Source organism: Myotis daubentonii, chromosome 10 (assembly GCF_963259705.1).
Source record: "Myotis daubentonii chromosome 10, mMyoDau2.1, whole genome shotgun sequence".
In the NCBI taxonomy this organism is placed as follows: domain Eukaryota; kingdom Metazoa; phylum Chordata; class Mammalia; order Chiroptera; family Vespertilionidae; genus Myotis; species Myotis daubentonii.
The window spans coordinates 44043516-44059256 of NC_081849.1; the positions used below are offsets into that span (position 1 = coordinate 44043516).

General features: G+C 42.0%; 2 protein-coding genes across 6 annotated transcripts in view; one reads left to right on the forward strand and one right to left on the reverse strand.

The window, feature by feature from the left end:
* Window positions 1–7374: 7374 nt before the first annotated feature.
* Window positions 7375–8611, reverse strand: LOC132242908 (signal peptidase complex subunit 2-like). Its single transcript, XM_059712208.1, has one exon. The coding sequence runs from the start codon at window positions 8607–8609 to the stop codon at window positions 7932–7934; it is 678 nt and encodes a 225-aa protein (XP_059568191.1). The 5' UTR covers window positions 8610–8611; the 3' UTR covers window positions 7375–7931.
* A 6185-nt stretch (window positions 8612–14796) lies between these two features.
* The window catches only part of RUNDC3B (RUN domain containing 3B), a 104242-nt gene continuing 103297 nt past the window's right edge, over window positions 14797–15741 (forward strand). For 3 of the 5 annotated variants that reach the window (XM_059712209.1, XM_059712212.1, XM_059712214.1), the window contains exon 1: window positions 14797–15363. In XM_059712209.1, the coding sequence (XP_059568192.1) occupies window positions 15245–15363 (119 nt within the window). In that variant the 5' untranslated portion in view covers window positions 14797–15244. The remainder of the gene's footprint in view (window positions 15364–15741) is intronic. The other 2 variants (XM_059712211.1, XM_059712213.1) reach the window with 1 other exon arrangement.

A 15741-nucleotide genomic window follows, 5' to 3' on the forward strand; every position in this document is an offset into this window, starting at 1 on the left:
AAAACTGAAACTCATATACATTTACACAGTGGAATTCTACTCAGCTGTAAAAAAAGAAGGAAATCTTACCATCTGCAACTGCATGGATGGACCTGGAGGGCATTATGCTAACTGAAATAAGCCAGTCAGAGAAAGACAAGTACCATATGATTTCACTCATATATGGGAATCTCATGAACAAAATGAACTAACAAGCAAAACAGTGACAGACTCATAAACAGAGAGCAGGCTGACAGTTGTCAGAGAGATGGAGGAGGGTATAAGGAGGATAAATGGTGATGGACTGAGACTTGACTTGGGGTGGTGAACACAGTACACAGATGATGTGTTGTAAAACTGTGCATCCGAAACCTGTATAATTTTCTTAACCAGTGTCACCCCAATAAATGTAATAAAAAGGAAAAAACTGAAACTCATAGACACAGACAGCAGTATGGTGGTTACCAGAAGGAAGGGGGTCGGGTGGTAGTAAAGGCTAAAGGGGCCAAGTATATGGTGAGGGAAGATGATTTGACTTTGGGTGGTGCAATATATAGATCATGTATCACAGAAATGTACACTTGAAATCTATATGATCCTATTTACCAATGTCACAACAATAAATTTAACAAGAAAATATTTTAAAAAAAAAAACAAGTTAATGATAAACTATCATACACTTCATAAAATGGTAACACTATCTTTCTAACTGAATTTATGCAATCAGATTGTCAATGAATATCTTGTCTCCTAGATACCTTACAGTTTATGGACATGTTACAGCAATCTGTTTTAAACATTGGCCCTAGGAGATAATGGTCACCGTACAACAGGTCTTTGAAATGTGTTTATTTATAGAACATAATTTAGTTTAAAAGTTACAGTTTCTATCCACAAAACTTACATACTAATTTCTAAAAGTGGACGATGTCCAAATCTAATGAAAAAATATTAAGGAAGTATTAGCATTTTCTAGTGAAATTAAAGCAATGTGGTAGTGTCACAAACTGGATTATCAGATCAAGGGAACAGAACAGCTAACTCAGAAACAAATTCTGTTATATTTTAGAAAATCTCACAAGTAATGGTGTAAAGGGGATTTTTAAATAAATTGTATTTAAGCAATTGACTATTTACCTGAAAATAGATCCATTTAGATTTTTTTTAACGTTATATCACCTACCAAGGGAATCCTAGACATGTGCATTAAAATAAACAGGAAAAAAACCAAACCACAGACATATTGGAAGAGAATGTTAGTTAGATATGTATCAAGCTGCCAAAGAGAGGACTCTTTAAATTTAGAATAGAAAAAAAATCACTAGCCGGAACCGGTTTGGCTCAGTGGATAGAGCATCGGCCTGCAGACTGAAGGGTCCCGGGTTCGATTCCGGTCAGGGGCATGCACCTGGGTTGCGGGCACATCCCCGGTAGGAGATGTGCAGGAGGCAGCTGATCGATGTTTCTCTCTCATCGATGTTTCTAGCTATCTCTCTCCCTTCCTCTCTGTAAAAGATCAATGAAATATATTTTTAAAAAAATCACTAAAGAAAAGTTTGACAGATTTGACAACATAAAACTTTTGTTTGTAAAAATAATTAAACAGCAAACCCAGACTAGGGAAAATGTTTAAAGCAGACACAAAAGACAAAAAGTTAATGTATTTACTGACCAGTGAGCATACTAACATAAAAAATTTATTTTCCCCTCTACTGTCTCCATTTCCACATCTCTAAAATGGAGATAAAGCAGTCTCTTACAGGATGTCTATAAGAATTAGATGAAATAATGTATGAAAATAGCCTAACACATAGTGAGCAACCAATGAATTTCTTTTTATTAAACAAATACAAAAACATGAAGGAAAATGATGCCTTTGAAATGCTAAGATAGCAATATCTGGATACATGGCACCTGGTTAGGTAAGACTGGTGACAAGAGAGAAGGCGGAAAAGGGTGACAGAAGCCAGAATTTGGAGGACCTTGTTTGCAAAGAGTTTGGACTGTACCATGTAGGTAGTTGAGAGACACTGAAAGATTCTAGTCAGGAATGTATCAAGGTTGGATTTGTTTTTCTAGCAACTTTAGAAAGGTCACTCTAGTGGAAACATTAAATTTGAATGGGAGCGATTAAGATCAGAGGCAAGGAGCAGGTGGATTATTTTAGAGTAACTCTCCGCTGTTGCCTTCCTCACTGCTAAGCCTCTTGTTAACCCTCAGTGGAGTCAACAGCTCAACCTTACTCGCTAATTAATTTAACCAACATATACTAAATTCCTCTCTGGCACAGGCTTTGGGGGATTATAGAAGTGGACAAGAGAGAGCTCCTTCCTTGGTGAATTTACAGTGTAGCAGGAGAGAAAAGAACAAACAAGTCATAAAAATAAGCCAAAACCAAAAGAAATTATTATAAATACTTAACCTGGCTGACTTTGAATACACGTTGGGTTACTTTATTTTCGATTGCAACCCTCTTCTTACTCAATACACATTTCACCTTGAAGCATATCTTTATTTGATCTGATGCTTTGTAATGCAAGGTCATGCATGAACTTTGAAATACTGTAATCTGGAAATTTTTGTAAGAGTCTGTACATAAATATCAATCAGGTTTTTTTCCTTTCATCATATTATAATTTTATTTTATTTTTTGGAGGGGGGAATAGAAAACTAGCTTCAAATAGTAAAAAGTTACTAAAGCATTTAGGACAGTTTAAATGAGGATTGAGCAAGTAGAGGATATTAAATATTTTTATAAATCCAAATGACAGTAACAGTCCTTTGAATAAGTATCTTCATAATAACATTATGAGGTAGGTTGTACAGATATCAGCTGCACAGTATTAGAGAACGAATTTAGGAGCAAAGAATTAAAGCAATTTGCCAAGGGGTCGCATAACTTTTGACAAGTGGTCACAGTAGAGTCAGAATCTTTCAATTTCTAGCTTAATAACCTATCCTCAAAATTCAATACTTCAGGTCTATGCAGTTCAAAAGTGGACACCAACAGAAATATGTATACACTTTAACCCTCAAGGATTTTTGTCTTACCATTTTCTTCTCTTTGCTTGTATCAATATATATGATTAAATTGACCCAAAAATTTCAGGGAGCTATCATTACTATCATTGTCACTTTGATATATTTTTAGCTTGCATAACCAAAATTCTCTGTGGACATAAATTGGTACTAAAATTGCTGCAGAATTTACCAGGAGTACTGGAGATTCAGGAAAAACCCTTTATTTAAAGCAGCGCTGCTGGCTCAGGGGATTTGAAGATCCAAAGCCTGAACCCCTTATACAATGAGACTACTATATATATATATTCCTTAATTTCTTTGTTTCCTATCTGTTTCCTAACTACCAGGCTTTTGTGGCAGGCTTTCACTGACCTTCCTGAGTCAATTAGAATGGGGAAGTTAGGTTGTAGCTAAATGCCTGGCCTGGGTGGTGCCATCAACCCCCTCGCCTCCCCACCCCTGGCAAGCTGCCAAATTCCTGGCCGAGGCTCCTGCAAACTGGGAGCACCCAGGAAAACAGGAAAACAGGAAAACAGATCATTGCCTAAGGACGGGGCAGTGCCTTAATTATGGGCTAATAAGAATGTGCACTAGGACACAGGTCACTGGCACTGATTCAGATTGCTACCCCCCTCTCCCCGCCGCAGGTTGCCTCCTATATTCCTCCTCATAATAACTCTATAGGTGTTGCAGAAGACCACAGAAAAACCAAGTGACACTTTAGAGAAAAGGAGTGACACTGTTTACTTACACCAGCAGACTCAGGGAATAACTTGCCAAATCTAAGTAACATGCAGGGGGGCTTCTCTTTATATCTTCCTGTGGTCTTTGTCCCGCAAATACGGATTATGCTTCCGGTTCCTTTTTGCAGGCTTTGCAAGAAGGCCCCCAGGTGTTGGGGGTCTCCAGGCCATATCTGATGGTTTGGCCTGGAGCCAGCACCAGCGTTAATAACCATCCCTCCAGGGCAGTGCACTGTTCACAGTTTTATGGCCTCTGTAACAGGTTCTGCAAGACCAGTTTCTGGGAAGGAGGTAGTGACTTAAGTATAGATTATCAAAAATATGAACTGGGCTGGCCGGCATGGGTTCCAGTTGCTAGCCTCCCAAATATCAGGGTTACATTGGAATTAGCCCTTTTTAGCCTTCTCACAGGCACCAAAATGTGGTAACAGCAAACTAGAAAAAGTATTTGCCTACATACAATAGACCAGTGGAAAATAAGCCACTATAAAAAGGACTAATTCTCTTTCGGAAAATATAGGCAAAGAACAATAATAGGTAAAACCCAAAGACAAAATATAAGGGACCAATAAGCACATGAAATAAGTACACAATTGTGCTACTGATAAAAAATATGAATAAGAGGTTGTTCTTTGCTTATCATATGGAGAAACAGCAAAAACAATGGTAGTTGCAAGAGAACAAGGGTGTAGAAAAATGCTCTTATGTACTGTTACTAGACATAAATTGGTAAAACTTTATAGAAAAATTTAATTTGTATCCACTAAAATTTCTCATATCTTTTGACTCAACACATATTCTCTGATTCAAAAGTATATACAACAATTTCTCTTAAGGCAGTAATCATGGATATGCAGATATTGCAATGCTAATGCTGTTTATAATAACATAATTAGAAACATGCTAAAAGTTCAACATTGCAGGATTGATCAAGGAAAAGTTCACCATTGAAGCATTGATTAAGTAAATCATAATACAATTACATTACCGAATATTATTTTGTCATTATATTGTAGAAGAGTATTTATTGTCATTAAGGTGACAGAAAAATGTTGATGAGATGTGATAGAAACACAGAAGAGGAGGGGAGTGGGTAGAAAATGAAATTGATGTGCTGGAGAATTCTGACAAGACCTTTGATGTAAAATAATTCCATCTGGTACAATATGAGGCTAAGGTCTTAATCTTTTTTTTTTTTTTTTTTACTTTTATTATTGTCATTTAATTATTAATATGATTCTTAAATAATGCTAAGTAGTATAATTGATGCTACGTAACAATCTATATATATAAAAGCCTAAGCGACCAAATGACCAAACAACCGAACGACCGGTCAACTGGTCGCTATGACGTGCACTGACCACCAGGGTCAGACACTTAACACAGGAGCTTCCCCCCTGGTGGTCAGTGTGCTCCCACAGTGGCAGCATCACTCAATTGACTGACGCATCTCAGAGGCCCACCAGCCTGGCAGCAGCCACTCACTCTCTCAGTAGTCCTGCAGGTTCAATCTCTGGAGAATGGGCCAAACATTGATGGACCATTGCCACCGGCACAATCCCAATAGTGCAGCCAGCCTCCTGGAAGTTGGCCTTGGACACCATGGCCATTTCCCCTCCCTAGATGCTCCACAAGAAAGAAACAATATAAAAGCAGCTGCCAACAATTGGCAAGAACATCAGCAGGACAGAGACAGATCCCAGGCTGGCAAAGGCATCCCACTGTCCACCTGGAGGGCTGATCATGTCCCGCCCCCTTGGGACAAGTGCCAGATGCAGGGCTCACAGGTGTCAAGCGCTGCTGTGGCAGCACAAGCCTGTGGCAGGCACAGGGGGGCCAGGATGAGCGGGAACAGTAGGCAGGAGTGTCAGGCGGCATTGGACTATAGGTTTCAGCCCAATCCCTGCAGGCCACTCCAAGGGACCCCACCCATGAATGAATTTATGCACCAGGCCTCTAGTGTAATATAATGTGAGTTGTGATGTAGCCCTTTGCCAATTTGAAACAATCTGGATAATGCTAAGGATTGTGGACTAGAAAGAGCTTGAGACACTGAATGTATACTTAGGCCACCTAACCCTTCCAAGAAAGCTTACTCCCAGACTGCATGTCACATGTGAAAATGTACACTTCTGTCATTCAAATGCCAAATCACACTTCCCTTTGGTATTTCATATCTTATGAAAGATCTACCTTAGTTCTAGAGTTAAAATTTAAGGTCTTAATCTAAAGAGAAGAGTAAGAGGGAGGAGGAAAATAAAAGAACTGCTACCCTCTCTAAGTTGATCAGGTGATTGTCTTGCTAGCTCCAAAGGTGAAATTCATTCCACATTTAAAAAATATATGTATTTTTTTTGAGGGAGATATTGAAACATCAATGATGAGAGAGAATCATTGATCGGCTGCCTCCTGTGTGCCTCCTACTGGGGATTGAGCCTGCAACCCCGGGCATGTGCCCTTGACTGGAATTGAAACCAGGACCCTTCGGTCCACAGGCCGACTCTCTAGCTACTGAGCCACACAGGCTCGGGCTCATTTCACATTATTTTTTTATAAAGCATTATGGCCTTCCCTTTTCCCCACAACCTCTCCAACACTTGTTATTGCTTGTTGTGTTGATAATAGCCATTCTAACAGGTGTAAGGTGGTATCTCATTGTATTTTTGATTTGCATTTCCCTAATTGCTAGTAAGGTTGAACATTTTTTCATATATCTGTTGGCCATTTGTATGTCTTCTTGGGAGAGGTATCTTTTCAGGTCCTCCACCCACTTTTTAATTGGATTATTTGTTTGGTGTTGAGTTTTAAGAGTTCTTTACATATTTTGGGTAGTAAACCTTTGTTGGAGCTATTGTTTGCAAATATAATCACCCAGTGGTCAGCTGCCTATTTTGTTGTCAGTTTCTTTTGCTGGTGGGAATGTAGACTGGTATAGCCACTATGGAAAACAGTCTGGCAGTTCCTCAAAAAATAGAATTACCATATTACCCAGCATTCCCACTCCTGGGTATCTACCCCCAAAAAACTTGAAAACATGTATTTGCAAAGATATATGCACTCCTATGTTCATTGCAGCATTATTTATGGTGGCCAAGACATGGAGACAATCAAATTATCCTTCAGTAGAGGATTAGATAAAGAAGATGTGGTACATATACCCCATGGAATACTACTCAGCCATAAGAAAAGATGAAACACTGCCATTTGTGACAACATGGATGAACCTTGAGAATACTACACTAAGTGAAATAAGTAAATTAGAAAACGCTAGGAACCATATGATTTCACTCATATATGGGATATAAAACTGAAACTTCTGGACACAGACAGCCGTGTGGTGGTTGTAAGAAGGAAGGGGGTACGTTAGGGGTAAAGGAGACCTAATATATGGTAACAGAAGATGATTTGACTTTGGGTAGTGGGCACACACTGCAATATACAGATCTTGTATCATAGAAATGTACATTTAAACCTATATGATCCTATTAACCAATGTCACCCCAATAAATTTAATCTTTTTTTTCTCAAATCTTCTTTTTATTGAAAAAAATTTTAGAAAATGGCAGTTAATAAAGGACACAAACAAATCAGCAAATCAACAGGGATATACTAGTGGAAAGCATAGACAATATAAAACTAAAAATGTCATTGGCTTCTTTAATCGGTTAAGCGCACACAAAATGTAACAGGCAGAGGGTCTATTTTAAACAAATTAAAAAGCTGGGTTTTTCCCCAATTCGCCTTGTCAGATATATACACACCACAAAAAATGGTGTGTGAAGATGTATACAAGTAATTGTATCCTGAGTTAAGGATACAATTAAAACAGCTATTGAAACAGGAATTAACACAATAAAGTCAGCAACAGATGGACAATTTTAAAAACTGAGTCTTAATACTCTGCATGGCACAAAGCTATACTATTCTGCTAGATATGAAGGAGAAAGTCTGTTCAGTTTTTAGCAAAAATGCTTCTCCAGAAAAGCAAATGAAAACAGTGTAATCAGCAGACCAAGGAAGCTACAGCTAGATATCAGAGCTATAATTTCTCATATCTCAGATAGAAAATCCTATTTATCCAGAATGGACTAAATTTCAGGACAAAACAGTAACATTTAACATTTTTTACATTGCTTCTTTCCTTCTCACCCCATGATCTTGCAAAAAGATGGCTGCTTTTAGAATTGGCTATTTTATTTTTCTTTCTGTGGCAAGACTGTCATGGAGTCTTGATATTTCAGGCTCATATGCATCCATGACCAGTGTCCCACTGTGGTCAAAAAACTTAGCAATGGACCTGGTGAACTCAGCTTCCCGCTGCTGCTTTGTTCTTCCACTGATGAAGGTCAGCTTCAGAATGTATTTGTCATCAAACCTTTTGAGACTGGAGGACAGTTGCCAAATATCATCAGGATCCATCCCTGTAGGATCTTTCCTGTGGGCCACGAGAAAGATGCTCTTCTCCTTATATGAGGTATAAATGGTCAGGATCCCCATCATCACAAAATAGGATATGACACACAATGCCAAAACAGGCTTGGACTCTGGAAAAGGGTGCATATAATCCCAAATCAAAGCCACTATGGCAAAGAAACAGGAGATGGTACAGATGGTGAGGCGACCGTCAATTAGACCAAAATTCTCCACATACTTGTACTTTTCCAGAAGTACCTTTTTGGCAGAATCATCCAAAGAATTTTTCACAGCTGATCCATCCCATTTGTCAATTTTTACAGGCTTATCATCAATCTTCCACTTGTCCAACAAGCTGCTGCGGCCACTGCCTGTCCCGCAGCTAGAGCCACCGCCAGCTCCACTACTGCCTCCGCCGCCACCAGATCTCCCGCCCTGTCCAGCCGCCGCCATCTTGTGTCAAATTTAATCTTTAAAAAGCATTACAAATGCCTTTCAACTCTCTTAGAGACTCTACATTCCACAAGTGATAAATTGGTCATTGATTCTTAAGCACAATATATATAAAGCAGCGGTATTGTGTTTAAGACTCACCTATAGTTACTTTCTCGGTAAAGCAGTACAACATGTTAAGAAAAGGAATGTATCCATTTTGCCCATCCAGCTTGGCTCATTGGTTGAACATTGACCTATGAACCAGGAGGTTATGGTTCAATTCCTGATTAGGGCACATGCCTGGGTTGTGGACTAGATTCCAGCATGGGGTATGCTGGAGGCAGCCAGTAGATGATTCTCTCTAATCATTGATGTTTCTATCTCTCTCTCCCTCTCCCTTCCTCTCTGAAATCAATAAAAATATGTTTTAAGAAAGAATGTATCCATTTTGCATCTTATAGGTTGTGGAGAGCGGCTACAGCATTTGGACAGGATCAAGCCTCGGACTGACTGTGGCAAAGCCACATACAAATCCCAACTTGGAGGGCAAAGTCCTCCTAGCACAATTATAGCCAAAAGGCTATGATTGTAAGCTTGACCTTATAGTCCGACCCTGCAGTCCTAGGTAGCTAAGGGATATATGGGCTGTGGGCGGTGAAGCAAGTGCTGCCAAAACAAGGCTTGATAGAGTTCAGAGCATGGCAACAACAGGAAAGAAGCAGATTTGAAACTCACAAGAACATTGCAAATATCTTGCCCTTGTTTTGCTTTGTGTGATCTGACTATAAAATAAAGCTTCAGCTTACAGGTTGTATCACTGTTTTCTCATCCAGGCACAGTGACACACCTAGCCCCAGCTATATTCTCTTGTCTGTTTTAATCCTTCACCGCACCCCCTCAGGTTCACCACTGGCCATGCTGGACATGGTTCAATAGATCTTTAATCTTGGCTCTGCCACTTACTCTGTGACTTTCTGCAAGTTACTAAAACTAAGTCTTTGTTTCCTTGTTTGTAAATGGCAGACTATAACAGACCCTACTTCAAAGAATGGCTCTGAAGATTAATTGATGATATTCCATGCAGTATCTGCAGTCAGTAATTTTTGGTTTGTTAACACCCCTCTCCAAGTTAAAAAAAAAAAGGAAAAGAAAAAGCCCTCTGAGATGAGGGCCCATATTGCTCTCCTTAAAGAAACTGTAAGACCAAATCCACCTAATTCTGCTCAGTCTTTACCAAAAGAGTAAGCTCTTTTACAAAGAACAGCTTGTTGGACCTGCCTCACTAATAGCCTGTAATGCCAGCCTCACCAGTCATACCCTCTTGAATACATGTTTTGTACTTCCTTGACCTTGACCCTCTCTGCCACCTCCTTCTATGATGCCCTCTGGAACTTTTGCTCTGTGACCAATACTACCTATGGTCTCCACTTCTTCTGAGTGGTCACTCCACCCTCTTTCCTCAGTGGAAACCTGGATCTCTCCTGATGGCTTCAGTTCCCTTGTACTTTCAAACGGATGTTTTTGTTTTGTTTTTAAATATTTTCATCTCTTTCATACCTCAGAGCCAGAGAAGTAGTGTTCTTCCTGGTTTCTATTGTCACTTCTAAACCATTATTTCTCCACCCTCTTGTAAAAAGCAAGCAAAGCAACAAAATTTGCTTTGAGTCCTTGAGGTTTATATTACTTGACAGTATTGGCATTTACTAATCTTCCACTTACTCCCCCTAAATTATTGAAGATAACACAGCAGCTGTTGTGTATTCCAAATCCTGCCATAATTCTGGGTGACTTCATAACAACATAAATGTCCATTCAACACTCTGACTTCTTTTTTCACTTCCTGTCATCACCAGACATAGCTCTCCACTGCCACACATTACCATGATTACAAGCCTTGGATTTTTGTCATCACCCATAACTGCTCTAATTCCAAAATTGCTCATTCACATATGCCACTACCTGACCACAACCTCTAATCTAGTCTCCCTGTTTACTTGTTTACTATATCCATTATGATTATTCTTGGAACTCAACAGATCATCCAGTCGTTTGACCCTCTCTTCTCTACCTCAACCTATCACTTCTCTCTTCTTTTCCTCCATATCCAACTTAAATTGCATTCGAATCACACTCTTGTTAATATTCCAGACTTCCTTGTATTTATGACTTTTCTTTTTACCCTCTGTAACATTTCAGTTCTGCATGAAATCAACATCTTCCTGATTACCTGCATGCCAGCAGTCTAGCTTTTCTGTGTCAAATGCTGTGTCTTCCCAAATTTAAACATTGAGGTTTCAACCCTCAATGTAAAGTCATTTGGATATGGAACCCTTGGGAGGTCATTAGGGTTAGATGACATGCTGAGAATAGTCCCTAATGATGGGATTAGTGACCTTTTAAGAGATGCCAGAAAGTTTGTTCTTTCTCTCTCACTCCTTACTTTACCCTCTGCACACAAAGAAGAGGTCATGGGAGCACAAAGGGAAATGGTGGCCACTTACAAGCCAGAAAGAGAGTCCTCACCAGGAACCAAATCATCTGGTACCTTGATCTTGGACTTCCAAGCCTCTGGAACTGTGAAAACAAATAAATCTCTGTAGTGTAAGCCACCTAGACTGATTTTTTTTTATGGCAGCCTGGGCTAAGACAGTAATAATGTCAAAGAAAGTCACACAATCAAGTGGATGTGCCTCGTAAATTCATCATTACCAATCTTCGATGAGTCCTCAAATATTGACCAGGAGTTCTAAATTTTATTAGTCAACTTATTCTACTAAGAGGGGCTAAAACTTTCAGCTGGTGACATTGTCTTTTAACTTCTAGATAAAGCAGAAGCTATCAGATGGGAACCTCCCAACTTTCTAATAATAAAAAATCAAAACTACATCTGCACCCATACTCTCACCAGTTCTCCCTAATTACAAGTGAGAATTGGTACCTTCAACCAAAGCTCAATCCATCCATCTGTGCCTTGAATCCCACTGCTTTTCTGCATTCTCACTTCTGATCAATTGTCTCTCTCTCTCTCTTGCTTTTCTAACCATTCCCTCTCAGTGGTTTCATTCCACCAGCTTTACAATGTACTCAAGTCACTTCCATAAAAAATAATACAATAGGGATAAAATACTAACATTCCTCTACTCAACATTCCTCAACGATACTCCCATCCCCGCCCCCCTGACTCTGTTCACAACTTTTTAAGAGTTATATTATTTTTACTTCCCATTGATGCTTTTACTGGCTCCTATTTGGCTTCCACCTTCACTTGAAACAGTACTTATTGATCTGTGTACATAAAGGCAATTAGCTTTTTGTCCATGATATGAGTTTCAAGTATGTTTTCTAGGCTGTCATTTTACTTTAGCTTTTGTTTATGGAGAAACTTGCTTTGTGGGTTTTTAAAAAAGTTTGTGTCTTCACTTTTATTAATCTTTTCTGAATGGCTGCTGGGTTTGGGTATACTTAGAAAGTCTACTTCTTTGAGATTAAAATAAACAATGGTTTGGTAATATCTCTGGCTTATAGCATTTTAGATTTGAGGACATTCTATATGTTATACTTGTAAGGTTGTCTTTTCTGATGAGGAGAAAGAGGAGGTTGGGGAAATAGTGAATGAATATGCTTTGCCCATTCAGTTCTACAGGATTCTTTTAGGTTAAATTTGGCATTTACAGTTTTCATTGTTTTTACTGTGAATCCTCTTACAGCTCTGAATAAGCTTTGTGCACATACTCAGATAAATAAAATAAAGAATTGTAACATGCCAAAAGAAGTTCAGGAAGCACTGTGAAAAATCATGTGGTACTACAGTAGTATTATACTTGGTACTGGCTATAATTGATTAATTATCTTCAGAATAGTAATCTAGAGAAAGAATGTGATCCAGGATATATTGCTCAGGAAAATTAAGAAATTCGCTTTATCAAACAAGGCCCCCATGTGGTAGTTTAATGACACACCGTACATACAAAAAATGGCTTGTTTTAAAGCAAAATCTTGTTTAGCAAGTACCAATGTCAACTGAATCCCTCTAAAAGTAAATTTGAAAAATAAAATTTTACCTAATCATCTAAGATGTTGTTTTACCAAGATTTCAGTCATAGTACTAGTATCATGAATATGTACTCGAGTCTAGAAAGCTAATTTTGAGAATAATTGCACCTCACTTTTCTCTGTTTGACATGATCATTTGGTTTTGTCTTCTGGGTGTTTCAGGTATGTGTTTGCTCCCTCCCTCAGGACAAACCAGCGGCTGTCTAGGAGTTTTCTTGATAATTGATGGCTTTCCACACTTCTCCCTGTGCAGTTTTAATGTGTGTTTAAACAACAAGTTCAGTTTAGACAGCATTGGTCATTGCCAGTGCAAATATTTTGCTGAGACTTGCCGGCATAGCCAGTGCATCTGCTTCCAGATGGCCACTTCTAAATGCAAACTTTGGGGGTAGCAAGAAGAAACAAGTTAAATTGGAGCTCCTGGGAGGGTAATCCTTCTGATGAGTCTCTATGTCTCTGTAGAGCAGACAAGAAATGTTTGGGAACACATGCGCTGACCTAGAAAACCCTCCTGTTTTTACTGGTAAAATATAAAATGTAAAGCCTGTCTAACTTATTTTCTTATAATTTTAATATAAAACTAAATTTATTTATTATAGTAAAATAGTTAAGGCAAATATTTTTTTCTTGCACAAAGTTTTATCTTATTGCGATTATATTTAGTAGCTGAAAGGGCTCAGTCTTTGCCCCGATGATTTAAAATAGAGATTAGCCCTAACCAGTGTGGCTCAGTGGATAAAGCTCCGGCCTGCGAACTGAAGGGTCCCGGTTCGATTCCAGTCAAGGGCATGTTCCTGGGTTGCGGGCACATCCCCAGGAGGGGGTGTGCAGGAGGCAGCTCATCGATGTTTCTCTCTCATCGATATTTCTAACTCTCTATCCCTCTCCCTTCCTCTCTGTAAAAAAACAATAAAATATATTTAAAAATAATAAAATAGAGATTAAAAAGTGTTTTATGACCTCGGAAATTAGTAGTCTACAGTGTCATTACACAAAATTTTGTATTTTGAAAGCATTCAACATTGAGTATCTCCTGTAGTACTGTGCATGATATACATGTAATATACATAAAGTATGGAGATATCTACACTAAACTATATATCCTCTAACATTTTTTGAGAGAAACTGCAAAACCAGAGGTGAAAGTTATATGGATTTTGGAGCCACGCAAACCAAAATTTCAGTAAAATAATACCAAAGGTTTCTTCAAGTTAAGTTTAATAAATGTTTATTGAGAACCTGCTAGGTAGGTCCCACAGGGATATGCAAAGGGAGGTGAACAGACCCATCAACTTAGGTGGGTGCCTGAGAACGCAGGGCCGGAAGCTAGGTCCTCCCTGCTAGTAAGACTGGGGCGGGGGAGAAGCTCTGGAAAAGTGGACGCTAGGTTCTGAATCCGCATGACGAGGTAGCCCTCCCTGCCTCTCTCAGCGAGCACCCTGGGGAAGACCAAACTGCCAGGAGGCTCACCGCTCCCACCCAATTCCGGGGTCGCTGCCCCGGACAGTAGAAGGGTGCAGAAGACTGAGCACCGCGCTGGTTTTTACGTGGGCAGTCTTGGCTGCAGGCAGTGCTGGGGGGACCTGGAGGGTCAAGAAATCCCACCACCAGACACCCCAGGACGGATATTGTACGAGTCATTTCCCTCCTCTGGGCTATTTGTAGCTGTGTATCAGTCCAGGGGAGAGCATTTGGACAAACCCCATTTCCTTCCTGGGAGTCAGGCCCTGAGGTCGGGTGCAAGAGCCAGCGCCGCTGCCTTCTCGGCGCCTTAGCCAAAGATGCCATAGAATTTTGGAAGTCGGTTTCCAGGACAGCAATCAGCCATTTAAAGCTAGAGATCCCAGCCGTTAAAGCCAGACTCCAGGTAAGGGTCCGTAACCAGCTCGGGTCTCTCCGCGGCCCCGCATCCCACAATCCCCGCGCAGACAGCCGCGCGACTCCCCTGCGTGCCGACTGTCAGCACCGAGCCGGCGGCGAGCGCGAGCCCAGCCTCTTGACAGCTGCCCACGCGCCAGGGCGGAGCTGGAGCGCGTGGCTTTTAAGGTCCGCGCGGCAGGCCCCGCCCCCGGAGCCCCACGATTGGTTCCAGGGGTGGCGTTGGCAGATAGGTGCAGGGAGGGCGGGGGTGCGCGCGGCGGGCCCGCGGTGTGAACCGGCGGCTGGGGCTGGGGAGTTAGCGACGGCTGAGTGCGGGCGGCTGGGTGTGTGGGGTCGGCGGGCACGTGCGCGCGCCGGCAGCCGAGGTCCCGCGGGAAGTAGCGGAGCTCCCGACGCCGAACCGCACGCGCAGCCCGGCTGTCGGCGGCGCGCGCGAGGGCGAGGGGGTGGTGCGTGCGTGTGTGCGCGTGAGTGAGTGTGTGCGCGTGAGTGAGTGTGTGCGCGTGAGTGTGTGTGTGTGCGTGTATTTATGTGTGTGTGCAGCTCGGGTGCGGAGCTCGAGTCGTCAGTCCCCCGTGCGAGTCCCCGCCGTCTTCTCCATCCTCCCTGCGTCCCCGCCACCCCTTGGTCGCATCCAGAGGGAGAGCCTGGAAGAGGTGGGGGTGGGGGTGGGGCGCGCGGGGTGGCACGAGACAAAAGGGTCGCGGGGTCAGCCTGCCATGGCTTCCCGGAGCCTGGGGGGCCTGAGCGGGAGCCGTGGCGGGGGCGGCGGCGGCAAGAAGAGCCTGAGCGCCCGCAATGCTGCGGTGGAGAGGAGGAACCTGATCACCGTGTGCAGGTACGGCGGCCGGTCGCTCGGGGTGACGGGAGGGGGCTGCCTGAGCCCGCGGCTGGGGGCCGCGAGGCACCCCGCGTAGCCCTGCGCCCCGGCCTGTGCGCACTGGGGGTACCCGCGGGCCCGCGCGCCCCCAGACGGGCGGGGGTCCGGGCACTGCCGAGGCCCCGGACTTTCGGTCAGTTCCCGGGCTGCCAGCGGCGAGGGTACGGTTTGGGGCGGGGCTGGGGATGGGTTTGTTTTGAATGTGCAATCTCGAGTCCAGAGTGAAAGAGGAGGGAGGGCAGGGGGAAGAGCGCTTTGATTTAGTGCGTGTTGAGCTGTCAGCCAGCTTTTGGTGAAGTGGTCGCTACTGTGGTGATTGTTTACCGTGTTGCCTCA

Excerpts from the sequence above, each read along its gene's own strand:
- LOC132242908 (XM_059712208.1), bottom strand. The coding sequence starts at position 8,609 with ATGGCGGCGGCTGGACAGGGCGGGAGATCTGGTGGCGGCGGAGGCAGT.